Source organism: Cottoperca gobio, chromosome 10 (assembly GCF_900634415.1).
Source record: "Cottoperca gobio chromosome 10, fCotGob3.1, whole genome shotgun sequence".
Taxonomy (NCBI): domain Eukaryota; kingdom Metazoa; phylum Chordata; class Actinopteri; order Perciformes; family Bovichtidae; genus Cottoperca; species Cottoperca gobio.
In genome coordinates, this window is record NC_041364.1 from 10,576,720 (window position 1) to 10,595,703 (window position 18,984).

At 40.6% G+C, this 18,984-nt stretch overlaps 1 protein-coding gene across 1 annotated transcript; it reads right to left on the reverse strand.

Annotated features, from left to right (window-relative positions):
• Nucleotides 1-1,981: 1,981 nt before the first annotated feature.
• On the reverse strand, nt 1,982-18,325 carry f8 (coagulation factor VIII, procoagulant component). The gene is given in 28 exon segments (XM_029442253.1): nt 1,982-2,553; nt 2,889-3,071; nt 4,933-5,081; nt 5,229-5,373; nt 6,734-6,889; nt 7,040-7,125; nt 7,347-7,418; nt 7,527-7,643; nt 8,214-8,396; nt 8,501-8,729; nt 8,834-9,073; nt 9,333-9,498; nt 9,755-9,897; nt 10,038-10,577; nt 10,579-10,889; nt 11,637-11,846; nt 12,558-12,702; nt 12,869-13,086; nt 13,615-13,702; nt 13,847-14,012; nt 14,096-14,357; nt 14,479-14,599; nt 15,050-15,153; nt 15,303-15,485; nt 15,861-16,073; nt 17,203-17,325; nt 17,578-17,672; nt 18,083-18,325. Coding segments are annotated over 28 exon segments (4,965 nt in total). The 5' UTR covers nt 18,244-18,325; the 3' UTR covers nt 1,982-2,397.
• Between the last annotated feature and the right edge of the window lie 659 nt (nt 18,326-18,984).

Genomic DNA, 18,984 nt, shown 5'->3' on the forward strand with positions numbered 1-18,984 from the left:
TAAAACTGTTGTCATTTCTTCTGTTGTGTCACACTGTTTTCTTTCCTGCCCGCTTCATGGCACTTCCTCACTGATCTGCGACAGGGAAAAACATTCCTTGACAATAAGTTACAGCAGTGTTACTTATTAGCAGGTTGTGACAAAGGAAAGGGCTGCAATCATATTCGTCCAGAGAAACTGAAACTCCAGGTTCCAGATTTATCATGTTTCAGACATTTAAACTCTGATGGACTTTTATTATCAGGTATTTCTTTTATGGCATCTGACAGTTAATTTGGGTTTCTTTGCTGAAAGCCATACATAATTAAGAAATGTGTACATAACTGTTTCCCAACCTGTCTTTATTGGTATAGGGGAGCATGGGCTTTTTTAAATTTTTAATTAAGGGTTATCATTAATTTAAGGACCTTTGTGGTTGATTTTGAGTTTTAGCTCTTTACAACCTACAGTGCATACTTGTATTCGTATCACTGCCACAGATTTTCTACTGAAAGTCTTTAGATTTAATTATCTTCCTTAAAGGCAACCTTTGCTTTTGATACTTTTAGTACAGTCTGAAAATGAACTTATGAATCGATTTGAGACAGAAAACTAATTGACATTACAAACGTTGCTGTTCAACTCTCAAGTCTTACATGTCCGAGTTTTTGCATTAGTTAGTTAGTGCTGAACTTAGCAGTCTCAATGTGTTCGATTGACAACAGCTGAGATAATATGTTCACTGCTTCCAGCTTCTCAAACGTGACACTTTTCTATGTTTTGCTTTTATTTTTTATCAGAGCACTTTTGAGTTTTGGACAAAACTAGAAGTCTGAAAACATAAACTTGGATTCTGGGAAACTCTGAAGCGTATTCTTTATTCTTTATTTTATTTAGGTTAGCAAATAACTAATATATTTTATTTGTCAATATTGAATTAACTTTTTGGATTAACAGTTTGAAACAAGTTTTAATGTCTCTATGTGTTTATTTTATAAGAACAAACAGAAACCAAAGGCTGCTTTGGAACGTAGGAAGAAGTGATGCACTTCAATCTGCAACATCTGAAGTAAATAAAGCATTTGGAGTTCACGAGTTAATCATATAAAAGCCTCAGTTTGGCTTCCTGTGTTCACTCTGCTCTGTATGTGATGGGCCTGTACATGTTGTTGTTGGTTCTTTCACACGCTGCGAACACAATCCCAGCAGCTGATAGGTAATCGCACCGTGCCCTCTGTTTCATTAAGTTCGGATCATGCGTATTAGCCATCATTCAGCTGGAGCTGCATACAGGTGCTCTGTGTGCTGCTGAGATTACGGACGGTGTGTTATTGTTTTCTGAGAGATAAAGTGTGACAGCCAGGCATGAATGTGCTGCTGCCACATCTCTGCCAACGTATGTCCTGTCCTCCAAACGAAACACCCCCAGCCTGGAAACTTCCTCCCCTGATAATGAGGTGATAAAGGCTGCTCATGTTTTTATGTCTCACACAGTCAGGCCCAAAATATACAATTCAAGACACAAGTTTGCACATAGCTCGTTGTTCATACCGTTTCCCTTTCAGTCACCTCATTATTTCATCCTCTGCTGTGAAAGTACTTGTTTTTCCTCTGTTTACAAAAGCTTCGTATTTCAACTCGAAACAGAACAATGTTGGATCGGAGTTGTTCATTGTTTCTGCAGGGAGGGCCGGGTGGCGACGGATAAGCCAAAATAACAGTTCAGGAACATTTTGGACGGATTAAAGACAGACGGGACGAAGGAAGAACAGAGATAATGTGCTGGAACGAGGGAAGAAAACAGAGAAAGCATTACATCCTCTTCTGACATGGAATGAAGAACAGGACAGGAAGCCGTGCATCAAAGTTGTTTCTTGAATGTCAAATGTTGCACTTCACACCTAAACTTGGTTGAGAGTGAGAGTTGAGACTTTGCAACAACTTTGTGTGTGTGTCCTGTTTCTGTCACACACGAGGCGTGAAATAAATGCCAGTGAAACCGTTTGAGATTCATTGTTTATATAAACTCTAAAAAAGCAGAAAAATACATTAATACAAACTTTTCCAACAAGATACGTTCAAACTTTATACACCCATCTGAAATATTTACACACGCTTACATTCAAAAGGTTTGCTCTGTAGTTGTAGCTCAGCGGTGGCTCTGTTTAATTAAATACTAGATATCCTATTTAATATGACATCAACAGCATTTCTTTCTGAATTAAATGACCAAATACGATGTTGTGAAAAAGTTTGAAATTTAAACAAAGTTGTGGCCACAGAAGAAATTGTTTTTCTTACACAACAGAAATATATAACTTAAGAAGTGCTATGCATAACAAAATAAAAAGATTCAGCACCAGGATATATTTTGCGACTAAAATGTTACTGTATGGTGTCTGAGTTTGCCGGGCAGTGTCAGAGCCCTTGCTGCGTGTCACAGCCCAGGACCTCCAGACGCAGGGCGATGTCATTGATCCATCCCCGTGGGTGGATGCGGAGGTAGCGGCCGAACAGAGGAGGATCAAAAACAGTGAGAGCTTCATCGTCAGAATCGTTGTTTCCTGTGAAGATCTAAGGAAAGGAAAGAAATAAAGAAACAGGAGATAAAAGCACTTAACTGAAGATCGTGTGTCACAATAACATGAAAACACGCTTTAATAGGATTCCTCTGGTGTGTTGTCAGCTCCATGACAGAGTCCCTCATCCACTTGTGTTGAAAAAGTGGAAACTATGAGATAAATGAGGCATCAATGCTTAATTAAAGGAAAACGTGAAATGACTAAAGAAAATGTCCATTGCAATTTTATTGGACTCTTTAAATGAAGCTGTAGTCAGACAGGAACCTGGATCATGTTAACGGCATCACTCAGACTGGCCTTGCTTTATTAGTAAACTAGGATGTGTACCTTTTCTCTTTGGGAGTTCTCCTCCAACACGCTGCTCCAGGAGATTCTGTCAAGACTGACGGTGACTGAGAACTCTGTCACAATCATTTGGGTCCACACTGATCGTGCTCCTTGCATTACCACCCCCGTGATGCGTCTTACTTTCGCAAAGTCAACCTGCAGCCACTCGTGGGGGTTGTTGTTCTGAAGTGAAAAGGGAAGATGTTTTTAGATTTCAGAAAGGAAAATATAAAGAAATGTCACTGATTTTATTTAAAAACATTGTTTTTATTTAAGATGTAATTAGCCAGGAAAAGCCTTCTTGAGATTTACAGTGACATCTCCTTTACAACGAGTGTCATGGCCAATACAGCAGCAGCTCTTAAAGCTTCAGAGTGAAAGTGAAAGCATAGCATGTAATATTTGTAATGTATCTCAATGCTCCATGGTATACGGTATCTAAAGCATTGAGAAGATACATGCATTTATAAACCATCATCAGAGTCGATCACAGAAAACAAAGTAGCAGCAACAAGTTTCCTTTTTGCATCAAAAGAAAAGGACATTTCTGAAATAAAAACCCAGCCTAAGCTTTAACTTCTTCACAAGTTATAGGCTTTTTTTAAGTTTTTAAACATGAGTTTACAAAAGTATTTTGTAACGACAAAGAACCTAATACTATGGAGGAGCAGAGCAGGAAATAACGGTATCATCATTATACAAAATGTATGCAAAAATGTGCATTTGTTATTCACTGCAAAAAGAAACCTCATCAGTATATTAGACATACATACAGGACATGTGATTCTTAAAAATAAATAGGACAGGAGATACAAAAGATTGGAAAATTAAGGGGATTTTTTGAAACTGAAAGGAGCAGATAGCAGCTTTTGAACAAATTAGAAGTAGACAAAGCAAAGCAAAACAAAAAACAGATGTAGGGATGGCCAAAAGGGAACACCGCACCACTTCCTCTCCCACATTACAGTTAGGAAACTTATTAACCAGGAAAGTGTTTCTGGCAGTGCAGCTTTTTTTCCACTGCCATGATGTGGCTGCACACAGCAAACCCTAAACACATTACCAATGGTAGAGTTTTACCCCCATTTTAGTTCATTTAACCACCATTCATGAAAAAAACGTTTGCTTTTAACTAACAACAAGGAGCAGCAATGAACCAATACAATATAAAAGAGCCAATTTTACAATACTATCGAAAATCAAACCTCACATTTTGAGAGGTTTTCCTGTTTAGACTGTTTATGAAATGCTTTACCACAGAGGTTGACCTCTAGCCATGGATCACAAGTGCAACTGTTTGAAGTGTAACCTTTAATAAGAGTGTAACCGTTTGACAGAGGGACAAATCCCAGCTCTACAGTTCAGCTCTGCAAAGTGTGAAAGTGATAAGATGAGGAGAGAAGCAACTACAGAACAAAAACAGATACAGAACGGAACGGGCAGTTTCTTTTCTTTTTCTATATAAAAATAAATAAATAATGTTTCAGACATAAAAATTCATCTTAATTCAATGTTTATAATTAATATTATTGTTTGTCATTAAGCAGACGTATCCAGAGCGACTCACTACAGGTACAGTCCCTCTGGAGCAACTTGGGGTTTAGTGCCTTGCTCGGGGGCACAGTGGTGGCAGCCCCCGGTATTGACCACATGTAATTCTGAGCTTGAATATCAAGTGAACACCAAATAATAAAAAAAATGGAGTTTCTGTGGCCCTCCATTTGTTCACTTATAATCTTGCTGCAGTGATGTTGAAGTGTACTCCAGGGTGTGTCGGCACATTGTGATATCTGTGCAGGGTTTGGTTACAGGTGCAACAGAGCACACTTTCGGCCCCACCCATCATGGATGCACACTTGAAAACCTTCAACCAGTAAGCGGGGCAAGCGTCTCCTGGGTGTAGCTTCATATTTAGACAATTATCAATCTCCTCAAATAGTTCTTGGCAAGAAAGCGATTAAACGTTTTTCCTTAAATGTCCCACAATTCCTTTAAGGTACTTAAATGACTTTGCACGATAAAGTATTTGTGTATCTGTGTTCACCTTTGGCCTCCAGGCGTTGGCGCTGCCTTCCTGGTGGAGGCGGGCGAGTTCGGGGGTCCAACTACGCAGCAGAGATGAATAAAATGAGGACGCACTAAAACTTGTGTCATTAATCAGCCTCTTCTGGAGCCCGAGAGGGAGAGAGCAACCTGCAGGCACACGCGCACACACACACACACACACACACACACACACACACACACACACACACACACACACACACACAGTTATTCCCTGCACTTTAATACAGTAAACTTAACTCTGCAATAAATACTGCTGCTGTTGTTGCAACTCACTGTTGAGATCGCAGCCCAGCAGCTCCAGACGAAGAGCCGGCGCTAGCACAAAGTTTTCAGGCTGAATCCTGACGTAGCGAGCCACAAATGGTGGAGAGAATTGGTTGTTTTTCACCTTGGAGCTTTTCATGTTGCCATAAAATACCTAAAACCAGAACCATTCGGACAGTTCAGCTCAGACTTCAAGGATAATTGCAATTTGCTTGAGATCTATTATAGTAAGAATTTGCAGCATGATGTCATGGTTATGCAGATGCAAACAGAGACCACTAGTGCCTCTTGGTACATTTCATACTGCAACCATTTTTAATGGAACAATATGTATTAAATACACAATATGTATTCTTCTGCCACTAGGGGTCTCTCAATAAAAACAATGACAAAAGGTGGAGTTTGGTGGCATCCATTGCTTAAAGAAATATAGGGGAGGCCAATTGCCAGATTAATCAAATGGATAGCAAAATTCAGCTCTAGTAAATAGTAAAAAAAAAAACTGCCTTGCAGCAGTAGGTTTCATTTTTTACTTTCTGTGTGTTTGGATATCATTAACTAGTATTCAGGAGGAGTCAATCATCAAACAGATTAGTTAGAGATGTTTCCAAATATGTAATTTCACATAAATACACATTACATATTCTGTCATCGGTCAGATGGTCTATTTATCTGTTGATCTGGGAATGTTATGCACCATGACTGCTTATATTCCAGGTTCAGCCTCTGCAAATTCTGACAAACTCAATCAATCATTGTATTGCTGTCAAAAGTTTCAGTTTTAATGTTACTACCTATTGTTAAGATTGAGTTTTGTACTCTCTGTGTATTTGTTGTTGAGTTTTATGTATTTTAAAGTCTCATCTAGGGACAGACATTGCAAATTAGGTTTGTGGCATTGGTTTACGGTAATATTTACTTCGAGAAACATACGTCTTCTCAATGAAAAAATGCCTCTTCAATTATAATAAACAAATGCCTCTTTGATAATGTATAAATAAACCAATCAACAAAATAAAATGTGCATGCTTTATATTATCATTAGGCAAGCTAAGCTCTGCCCTGATTCAGGAAGTGGGTGGGTGATTTTTATTTTTTATTTCAGTCCAGCTCAATTTCATGATGCTCAAAAATCACCCTCAATGAGAAGAGTTAAAACAGAAAATAAGTCTGAAAGGGGCCTAAAGTCCAGAGTTTCTATCTGACAATATCTGCTGAATAAAAGTTTACATTAGGTCAAGAAAGGACCTGAATGCCCTGAGTGTGCAATGCTCTACCTCTCTTAAAGAAAGGAAGTCATCACATCCTGATTGGACAAGAAGGGAAATGCACCAAGCTGCTCTCAATTCTTAATTAGCAGCAAGTCCCTGCACAACAGGTGTTTTGAATAACCCTCCAATCAACTCAGGGGAATTGCTAAAAAGAATTAGAAAAAAGGGAAATGACAACAAGTACTAAAGAATAAGGGACCACCACAGATATAAAGTATATGAGTACAACAGTAGAGGACGTACTCCGTTCTGCTTGGTTGTGTTTCCTCTGTAAGCAGTCCAAGTCTCTCCGTCCAGGCTGTAGGAGATTTTGAAGAATGTGATGTAGTTGTCCCTCAGCCTCAAGCTGACTCCCTGCGTCTGCACCCCGTGCAGCAGGGTGGGTGTCTGAAGGTCAACCTAAGAACACACACATTGCATTTCACTGTGCTCTTTTTCTGTTTTACACATAAACATTACAAAGACAATATTCAATTTCAATCTTGCATTAGGCACAATGAACATTTCATCATGTAGCACAGCAAATGTTTCACGAAGGCTAACTGTTACCTGTATCCATGACATTTTGTTTTTGCCTATCCAGGCATTGATATAACCAGACTGCTCCAGCCTCGCCAGCCTGGGCTCCCAGTTACCTGGACACACGCGTACACATGTTTTTATAATCCAACTCAGTGTGCGTCATTTCCAGGCTTTCAGATTTAATAAAGCTGCCTGCGGGCCACAAGACTGGGATGTTTTCATTTTCAGCCCACTGGGTCTTTGTGTTAAGTACTTCATATCTCTGCAACTATTGTCACATATTCAGGGTCTTCTTGGTGCGTTTGCCCCTTTTAAATGAAAAACACCGTCTTACCAATGTGATCTGATGCTGTGATCTGTGAATCCTCGATCCTTCTTGATTTCATCCCCAGAGGCAAGATACATTCTGCAAGTCAGTACGGGAAAACTCCAGCTCAAAAAATGCATTCCCCAAATACATTTCTGTGCACTTAATACATCTATTTTTCAGACATGTGACACGGCGTGTACCTACTTGGATCATAGACCAGTAGTTTAGCCCTCATGCCGGCTAGCTGGTAGTCTCCTACGGTACACTCCACCAGCCATGTGCCAACTCTGGGGGGTCTCATCTCCACCGTGCCAAACACTCCTGGTTGACATAGAGCATTGCAATACATGACTTAATAGTCAAGAATATGTTTTTAGAGTTCAAGTTATTTTCTATAGACAGTAAAAGAGCAGTCGCCTTTGGTTTTACGTTTGGCACTCGGTATAGCCAACAGGTTCTGGTAGGACTACCTAAGTGGCTGCTCAGCGGTGTAAGGGTTGAGTAACTGGGAAATGTAGGCCATGTTGAGTGATGTGAGATATACGGTCAGTCCTAATTAAAAGCCAGCTGACAATAAATAAAGTTAATCCAAATCTGATAATAGAATCAATTGAGGATTTCTGGAGAATGCCATTTGTAGTATTTTTGGGGACAAAAATGAGAAGCTCAGTTGTCATAATTTCGTTGTATAAAGATAAGTAATATTCGGTCCTTTATAGCGGCTACACAGATGCGGAAAGTGTCTAGGTTGCTTAAGTCTTCTAGTCTTACTGAAACATGCTGATGATTATGTGTGTATCATATGAGAGGAAGAAAGAGAGTTAGAGAGTGAGGTGAAATGTTTGTTTATAGTATGAAACACAATGTGTATATGTGTGTGTTTGTGTTTACCAGGGAAGAGGTTGTAGACCCCCATACGGTGTTCATTTTTAGTGTGAACGGTGAAAGGCAAGCCATGGAAGTGCACAGCGTGGTACTCTCTGTCACTTCCTACATTCAGCAGGTGCCATCTGACGAGCTCGCGCTGGGCGATCAACAGGCCAGGAAGTGTCTCCGCCACATAACCATTTATTGCTAAGGAGAAACGTAACGTAACATAACGTTCATTATTAAGGAAGTTTGAGACTACATGACGTTCATTACAACATGACACCAACAATCAAACGTATCTTCTCCACCTGCAAACTTATTGTTGATGTGGTACCAGGGGTCCTCAGTATTGGCCTGACAGGGTGGAGCACAGTACCGCTGCAGGCTCTCCTCCAGGTACCAGCTTTTAGTTTCATCAAAGGTGTGGAAGAGAAGGGCGAACTCTTTGACGCCTCGCCGTGTGTTCTGACTATTCCGGAGGGTACCGGACTTACAGATCACCAGTGGGCCAATCAGACCCGAATTTAGGTCCTTCTCCTTGAGCATAGTACATAAATACTTATTCAGATACAGACATACAGTACATGGTGTATATCCATGGAAGATAAAGTGGGAACAGGCTAAAGAGGAACTATGCAGACCTTGTCCACGGTGGAGTAGTAAGCTCCAGTCTTGCAGTCAAATTCAGTGTTGGTTGGTCCTTGTTTCCTGGTTATTCTCCAGTTATAGGTCTTTGCCTCCCCAGGAGCCACAGGCTCTCCTGGGACCCCGGGTGGGGCAGAGGAGGCATGGGTTTGGCCGAGGCCGGCCCCCTGGCTGCGGTCATAGACTCCCTGAAGGTGAAAGGAGTAAGGCCTGGATGCCTTGTTCTTAAAGACCACCTTGAATAAGACAAAGAGCATCAAGTACCAATGACCAGTGAGGTGTCTTTTGTTTGTTTTTTACAAAATAAGAGTTACGCTATATCATCTAGTTATGTTTATAATTCAATTATGTCATGTCACATCCCCAGTGTAACCATTTGTTTCCATGTTTCATGCAACACCTATACATTACGGTAAAACTGAAGATGGTCAAAGTGGATGTAGCTTTTTAGACTACAGAAAAACGTAACTTGTTTATTCTTTTATTTTCACTCACAGTGAGGAGATCATTAATCTCAGCTCTGATGAAAGGTCCCATGATTCCCAGGTGTTCCTGGGACTCTCCTCTGCCTACAGGAACTCTAAAGTCTTTATCGCTGTAGGCTCGAAACACCACCTTCTTATACTCTGGCAGGAACTTCCTCATCCCTCGACGCATCTCTCTACAGAGAGGAGTTGAGTTAATACTGCTGCTTTTTTAAAACATCAAAGACTTTCATCAGTGGTGCCAGAGGCTCAATCAGCATTGTGTTCCCCTTATTCTGATATAGATTATGATTTAACAGACATTTATTTAAATGAAAAGATTATTACTTTAAGTGTTTCTGCCTGCTTTATCATCTCCAGACATGAGACTTTCCCCCAAAAACAATTCCACTAAGGTCCTGCACAGGACCATGGATGAAACATTATTCCTACCTGGGTTCGATGGCCTGAAGTGGTTTTCGGATGCCGTAGTTCCAAGTGATCTCCTCTGCAGCAATGTAGTAGTGGCGATATCTGGATTCTCCGGAGCGCAGGTCCATGTAGTCTGCGGCAAACATATCTGACGTGCCGTTCATCTATAATAGATTTAGCATTTTATTGTGGGACAAGTGGGAGGGGGGGGGGGTTTTCGTGTTTCGATTTGTGACGCTTAGTATCCAACACATGGAAGTATATATGCTTAATAATGTACATAACACAGAAAATAGTTGTCTACCTCTTGGTTGTAGTCTTCATACTGGAGGTCCAGATTGATCCGGTTGCTGTTATAAGCAGTGTAGTTGTAATTCAGATCCAGCACATCTGCTGTAAGTCGCTCGGGTTCAGACTGAATGTTGTTCTGTCCTATTAAGTTTTGATGAATCTCTTTTGAATGGCTTAGCTCAGTTACAGTTGAGATCTTCTCGCTCAGCTGTGGATTGCTGTTCAGTAAGATCTCGTTGCTCTCTTCAAGCTCTCCCTTCGTCGCATTAGTCACACTTGATCTTTCACTCCGTTCCTCATCTTTTACCTCGCCAACAGCCTCAGTCCTATTTTCCGCAGCCTCTTCTCTGATCTCTATCGTTGTTCCTCTCTCTTCCGAGGCTCCAGAAATGTTATCTACATCTGTCGAGTTGCCCTCTGCCTGTCTTCTCTGCCTGCCACCTCCTCCAGCTTCAGTCCCATTCTGAGAAACTGTCCACTCCCCATCTCTCTCTATTTCCTCCAAGATGTCCTGTGGGATTCCTCCCTCTGACACCCTGCCGGGGTTTTCTCCTTCCCAGTGATGATACTATCACTTTCTTCAGATGACATTCAGTTGTATTATTAGTGACATTTTGACTGGAAGTGTTTTCCCATTGAGTGTTGTTATTAGCGAGGGGTTTCTTACACACTCGAACCAACACTGTACGATTTTCAGTTCTTCTGCCCCTCGGCTGTAGATCTATCGGATCGATATAGTCAAAGATATCTTCTTCAATCTCATCACGATCAACTCGGTCTCCATCGACGCTGTGACGAACGGAGTAACGGATGCTCATGCCTCGGCTCTTGAGGCTGCCATCGTAGGCGCTGATCTCCCACTCACCTGAGAGAAGACACATTATAGGACTCAAGAGCAACACAAACTGGTTTCTATGTGAGCCCAAACATTAGCTGTTTCTTAGGATATAGTGCAGTATTCTGATGTGTTGATGTGCGCCAATAACTCAGGATATGCCGCTGTCTTGTTTCTCAGCGTTGATGCATGTCAGTGCTTAAGGAAAACAGCACTTTTATCATCTCAGCTACTGTACCCTGGCTACTTCTTCTGACTGTATGTCACATCTTGTGTGTCCAGTTTTTATTTCGCTGTAATGTCTTTAAAGAATTATTCTGATTACGCTTTTTGTTCTTGTTGTAGAAAAATAAGACAAAAACAAATTTTTATATTCTACACATAGTGATAACAATTATTAACACTTACAATTGTATTTGAAAATGTTATTGTTTGAACTGTTGTCATGTAGCTACAACACAATGATACAGTCAAATTCTTTGAAGTTTTGCCAAATTCTCTGTTTGGATATTCCTGCTTGAGTTGGGAACACTTTAAAATGTGAAGCTAGCACAGGCTAGCGACTGCCCAGTCCATCCATACAAGCTGCAGTAGATTACTGTACCTACAGTATAGTTAGCTTAGCTGACCTCCCAAGGTACAACTAGCCAACACTTCCAGCTAAAAGTTAGCTTGTGGCCTTTCACTATCATACATCTCAAAGTAATACATGAATGAGTTACTTTGAATTTGGTTTCACCCACCAATATTGTCCAACACTTAAGACTTCAGTCTTACCCATCAGCTCAGTTTCCATGGGAACGGTCATACCAGTCATGGGGAAGAGGGTGAGCACGGACTGGTAGAGGCCTTTGTACTGAAAGAGGTTTCCCGTGAAGTAAATGGAGAGGAAGTCACTCTGGCTGCCCACATTGGCCACATGCCAGAAGGCGACGTCGGTTTGAGACACCACAAACTGACGCCCGGCAAACATAACGCCATTTATATCTGGAGGTAAAGGTGCAATGTAAATGGGTTGGTCATACAAACAATAACAATCATAGTAATAACAACAAAAATAAATACACTAGGGCATCGATTTCATACAGAGACTCACTTTACAGCAGCTATAATCAATACCAAATGACAACAGTGTGAAAGGGGTCGCTCGTAGTAATGAACCTGCTGAGAATTATCACGCACATCTGCAGCTCCCCTCTGCTTTACGCTGAGTTACAGCTCATTGTTAATCTACCCAGCAATTTAGCAGTTTTGGTTCACTCTCACAGATTTCATGGTGTCATGTGTGTCCGCAGCAGGCAGCTGCTTTGGACGAAAAAGCTCTAAAAAAGTCATGCATGCTACCTGTCCAGCACTAAACAGCAGACAGACACAGAAGAGTAACCAGCAGCAGCTAAAGAGCCAGATGTTTCCCTCAGAGACCAAAAACTGAGTAAATATTGGACTTACTTTTCATCAAGTAGCAACTGTTTGCTGACATATCAACTCAAAAGGTGTCAATGTTGTGCTCACAACTTGTTTCCGCTGCCCCTCAGTGGCCAAACAATCAGGTATTTTAAATGAACATTTAAGCTCAGAGCACGTCTCCTGTTTTAGCTCACGTCATAATCTCTGTCCATATTTCTTTGTATTGATTATTCCACTAACGGAGGTTTCGAAGAAGTAAATATAACAAATGTAACTCTGAGGTGAACTTACTGTAAATGACATTAGAGTTGTAGAATTCAGGGTCCGTGCTGTTATAGGAGTTTAAGCTGGACTTCTGCATGTTTTCATTGATGTACCAACTTCTGTTCTCATCAAACACAGCAAACATCAGGCTCCAGTCTTTATCTGAGCCCAACTGCATGCAACAGTAGATTCAGTAAAAGAGACGCAGGGTGTTATATTAGTGCAGGTGAGGGACAACATGGCAGCTTGCATCTTTTTTTGCATTTTGAAAGGAGATATTCAAATAATGAATTCAACAGTGCTGCGTATATTTATTATTATAGAAATGTTCTTCTCACCAGACGTCCTCTGGTGTCAATGGCGTCGGACTTGCAGATGAGCAGGGTGCCCACCAGCCCAGAGGCCAAGTCCCTCTCTGGGGAGACGGTGCTCTGATACAGCTGAGTGAGACACTGGGGGTCTCCCGCTAAGGGTCCGTCATCTGTTGTTAGCTTCCAAACATAGCCAAACGTCCCGTTGGGGGGCACCCCCATGGAGCGCAAGTCCTTCTCTGCAGCTGTTTAATTAGATGACATTCGATGAAACTTTGATGTTGGGCATTAGGGGAATTGCAGCAACAGAAAATAAAACAAGGACCACTAAAGACAACACACCAAGTAACAAACATGTATGCTGAAAACATATATTTTGATGCTCATAATTACAGGTTTTGAGTAGGGATAAAACCATTACTGATTTTGAGATGAACCATGGTAAAGTTTTTCAGACTTTGTAATGGGGGAAAATGTCATGGTTTGTCTCTTCTCTTCTGTATTTATGTAATTATTGTAATTATTTATTGCAATTAATATCTGCTATTTCTTTGCGTTTTTTAATATAAAACTTAGTGAAATGATGTCAGTCTGTGTATATCGGCACACCTTTTTAACAATACTGCGATAATATCGATAAGTGAGATCATTTTGGTCACTATTATCGTGTTCTTTCATACCATTTTATCTCTATTTTATTTTTTTATATTTGCAAGCTTGCACTACTGATCATGATATAAACTATTGATTAGTTTAGTTTTGCTTAAGCTTACCATTTGCGTATCTTGGCAGAGGAAAGATCCTGGTAAGCCCATTGGGGTAGATGTTGAAAGGCCAACTGGCCAGGTTTCTGAGAGTGATCTGGGGGCACAATTCAAACCAATGGTAGATCGGTAGAAAGCCATACAAAGAGTGCGTTAGTTTTTCTATGATTGATCATTTTTTTGTAGCTCAAATTTGATCACGCACAAACGGTCAATTTGCATATGTTCTGCCCTCACTCACATGGATTTGATCGTTGATTTTTCCTTTCAGAAGAGGACCCAGCATCGTCTTGCCAATGTTCTTCCTCTGAGTGAAAGATCCATCTGTGTATTCCACAAACACCGCCTTTTTATACTTGTAGCCCAGGTGATGGGGAGCGGCAGGCAAGTATCCAGACTGCAACTCACTAATGTGTCAAAAGAAACAATTACTTCATTTGTCTTTCACTTTTTGTTGTTGTTCTTCCTTCCCCTCTTCCATCTTTCCTACCTATCTGTGGGTTTGAGATGAGGGGCGTAGTCCCAGACGACCTCTTCAACGGCGATGTAATGCTGCCAGGTCATAGACAGCTGTCCCCCGCTGGCTCTTGCGTGCACTTGTGGTTTCTTAGGCTGAAACTGTATGGTGTTGAACAAATCTGTGTCACTGTAGTCATCAGTGCCCTCAATGTGTTTGACGTTACGCAGGTCGGGTCCCGGCAGAGTGACAGGGGCAGGGCAGTCCTCCACCGTGAAGAAAGCATTCATACCATCTGGGTAGCGCAGTAATGCACAATAACAACAAGAGTTATCATATAAATAGAGGAGGTTGAGTTCATTTAATTACGGAAACAAATTGTCTTATGTCTAGGAGACGTATCGGGCCTTTCTTACCGTTGTGGTGAGCATGTATCTGACAGCTCATAAGGAAGCGGCCTATAGTAGCAGGTTTCATTTCTGCAGTGATGAATGTCATAGGGGTCACCTCCATGGTGACTTTACGTTGGGTCAACACCTAAATAATAATAAATGAAGTGTTAATTAGTGAGCTTTAGAGGTGCGTAAACTCTGGACAGAGCAAGGCTAGCTGTGTCCCATTAGTTCCAATCCTTAAGCTAAGCTAGGCTAATCACCTCCTGGCTTCAGCGCCATACTTAACAGACAGACATTGTGAGACTCAATCTTCCCTTGTAGCTTTCAGAAGGAAAGCATATTTTTTAAAATGTCTTATGATTCCTTTAAACAAGCTACAGACCTTTCAAAAAGCTTTTTACGAGAAACAGTACAGTAGATAAGATATACAGTTTAATGCGGTTAGACTGTATGTATTCGCCTTTCTACTACTGTACTTAAATTCTTCTGCAATTGAATTCAATGACAATAAAAATCACCTTGAAACAGCAAAGGAAAATGTTTAATTTAGGAGTTTAGGATCTGTTTGCTATGACGTATGACTCTGAATTACCTGTAGAGTGTGATCCTGAAACTGAATGGAGTGGATTTCTGGAGCTGTGCCCATCCCAATCATGTGCCAGAACACGTGATTACGGTCCTGACACATCGTCAAACCTACACACAAACAGAAAGAGAGGGAAAATGAGGTCAGAATTCCAGTGTGGACCACATCCAGCGCAGCCACTGATACACTGAGCAACACTTAACGTTACAACACAACTTCATGGAACAAACTCTCTGTCTACAGCCGTCTGGTTCATTACCAGGTAACGTAGAGTTGACATATCCATTGATGGTGTGGTATTCCTTTCTGACCATGCTCCTCTTGAACTTCTCTCTGCTCTTCCGCTCTCCTACCTCTCCATACCAGCTCTTGGTCTCATCAAACACGGCAAACATCAGGACAAACGCCGGGTTTATCCTTTGGCCATCATCTGTGAGGGCACCTGGAAAAGACACCAACATACACATAATACATCTGATGCAAGATGCTACTGTGCAGTTTAGAATGAAAGGATCATTAAGCCCATCTGTATCATCTTGTTATCTAATATTCTTTATAGACACAGATAATATTTGATATGTTGGAAATATTCCAACAGCTATTGGATGAATTCAGGGTTGTAACCGTGTGAGATGTTAATGGTACAATGACCGTAAAATATTGCGATCTCATAATTACAATGACCCTTAAAAGAATGAGAACAGAATTATAAACCTGATAAAACAAATAGCATGTAACTATAATGTTATATAACTAAAGCATGTTACATGTTAGCAGATCTATAGCATGTTAAAAAGAACTACTGCCACACACTGACTTGTTTTGCAGATGAGCAAGGCACCGATGAGTCCTGAGTTTACATCTCGGACCGTGTCCACCTGGGATGAGTAGGAGTAGGTGAGGCACTCGGGGTCACTGGTGGTGGGAACGTCTTTATTGCTGATGTCCCACACGTACTTATAGTATCCTCCAGGAGAGACGGCGTCATCGTCCTTCTCCTGACCTGCTGTGGAGTCATCATATCCGGCTCCTGGAAAGAGAAGACGCATCATGACTCGTTCATTCAGTGGTAGACATGGGTCAAAGCAGGAACAGTAGTGTCACAAGAATCTCTCTTCGGAAAAAGATAATAATACAATTTAAAAGATATACTGAAGGACTAAAATCCTGCAGATATCACCCAGTGACATTGCAGGTAAAATGCCATTAACATAAAACAATTACTTAAAGTTGGTTCAATTTTATTATAAAAACCACACTGTCCAGAATAACCACAATGTATGCTGCTGTGAAAACTCATCCAGGGGAAGAACTGACTCATGATAATGTGCACTATTGACTTAAATCGGACATGTGCACACACACGCACCCACAGGCAGCGACCTTCACTTTCATCCTTAATATCTCACGTTAGTGGATTATATCTGCTTCATGACACCTCCTTCCTGGACGTGACAGGTGCAGCTTTTAAGATTCGGATAAACTCCAGTATAGGAATCTACCCTGTGGCAGTAAGACATGAGCCGTTTACAAGAACTGATTGCTTTGGATCTACAGCAGCATTGGGACATATGCCAATGCCTTCTGTGAAGGGTATTAACTTTCAAAAAGCTTCTCAGATCAGGCCGGGTATTGTAATTTAAAGGCACCTAAAATAAGTTATCATGTTGTGAAACTGACCATTTGGCTCCAACATGCTGCACAACATCTGCACACACAAGATAATGATAACCTCCGTTCGCTGTCATTTCTCAAGAAAAAGGAGTCAACTTAGTTTTTTTAATCTCTTAACTGTTAGCGATTATTAACACCCTGTTTCTGATATGATTCTGGTAGTAGCCATTTGACATTTACTTCCTTGCCTTTTTCCATGAATGGCTTTTTCTTTTTTGTCCCCAAAATGATTTCAGACTAAACAAAAACAAAAACAAAAAGCTTGCGAGTAAGAGGATCAGATTTGGATTTCTCCTTAATGCCGTAAAAAGTAGGATTTAAGTAAGTGTTTTGCCAATGACTCATCTACGCTGTAATATGGACTTCACATTAAAAAGCAATTTTGAGTCACAATGCTGAGTCAATAAAATGAACAAGAAGAAGTATGCTTCTGACTAATGTTGAGTTTGTGCATTGAGAGAAAATGAAAACGTTCAGTTCTTTACCTTCAGACTGTTTCCAGTAGGTGATCCCCACTGGGCTGATGCTGTAGGACTGAGAGGCCAGGTTTTTGAAGTGGATCACCACCCTGTCACCACCACGTGTAACGATCACCGGGCCTTGAATACCTGCAACCAGATGACACAATGTTTTGAAAGAAGTCATACATACAACGTCTTAATTTAATACAAAAGATACATGCTCTGAAACAAAACAGACAACTTCTTTGTGTTGAAAACATTCATTTTTAAATCACTGTCTTGACTGTAAAACTACTTTTACATTAATAGAGGGGTATTAACCATTAATAAAAATATATATAAAATAACACAACACTATTGAAATATTGAACTGATTGAGAAGATCAAAAAGAGACCTACCTGTCCATGCTGGTCTTGTCTTGGGGACAGTGTATGTGGAATCTGTGTACTGCCTGTAAACTGCCTTCACGTATTTTTGAGGAATATCTTTGGATCTCCCCATAAAAAAGTGAAAGAAACCAAACTAATCAAATAATAAGAAAACAACCTTTTAAAAACAGCCCTCATAATTAATCTTTTCCATCTTAATTATTGCAAATATACAATCAAAACATGAGTTTGTATTGGAATTAAAGTAATCCTAATTGTACTAATCCCTATTGCCAGATTTCCCCAAATAAACAAAAAAAAACGCTTTTGGAATTGGCTAAACAAAATACATGAAATGAAATCAAACCAGACCAATCAAATAATAAGAAAACGACCAGTTAAAAACAGTCCTCTAAACCAGTTAAGACCAGTGGTTTAGTTAAAATCAATCTTTTCCAAAAATATGTGCCGTTTCTAAAGAACAACAACATTAGTTTGTGTTGGAAGCAAACCAGGTCTAAACAACAATATTCACCTTTGGTCGGACGCTTGGTCAACATTGTCCAGGTAGACATAGTCCCATCCGATTTCTAACGCTGCTATATAATACTCTTTGACAGCAGCTTCCACGGCGGAGGCGCAGAGCAGCAGCGGCAGCAGCAGAAGTGTTGCGGCTCTCATCGCGGTCATGTCCATCGTGTCCCGGGTCAAACACTGGCCCGGCTCTGCCTGCTCCTCATGCGGGCTGAAACATTTAAAGGGAAGGGGGTGCTGGCGAGAGGAGAGGAAAAGAACGGAAGCTGAAGTTGCACGTGGGGGCGTGTGGGTGAGATTGCGCACACTCTGGTATGATAAAATCAGGTGAGGCTTTATTGTACGGGAGGAAGAATTTGTCTTGGACACGCCGTGCTGCTGCACAATGCACTCAAAACAAACAAATGACACAACTGCATAGGCCTATACCTACAATGATGCCATATATAATATACATATAAAACAGTCGGCTACTTATAGCCTAACACTTTTTAATGAGTTCTTTATTGATATGAAATTGGGTTGCCAGGTTGTGAAAAGTTGTTCCATTGTCTGTTGTTTAATCTGCACCAATCTGACACTGGCTGGATCATCTGGATCGAAATCCATTTATTTACAACTAGTTAACATTTATAATAACTGCATACTATTTGATGGATTGGCCTCATTTATAACTTTAATGTTATTACAAAACAGACACCACTCAAAGAAATGTTTGGTATTAATGGGATATAATTGATGATTAATCAACCATTAATAAAGCCATTAGTTACAATGTATTAATCTTTTATAAAGCTTGGGTTATCTTGTGCGTGGTCAAACATACTGCTGTTTGCTTTGTGAAGTTATTGATTGTAAGATTTGGTCTAAACTGTGACCACAATTTAATGAAATATTCCAGAC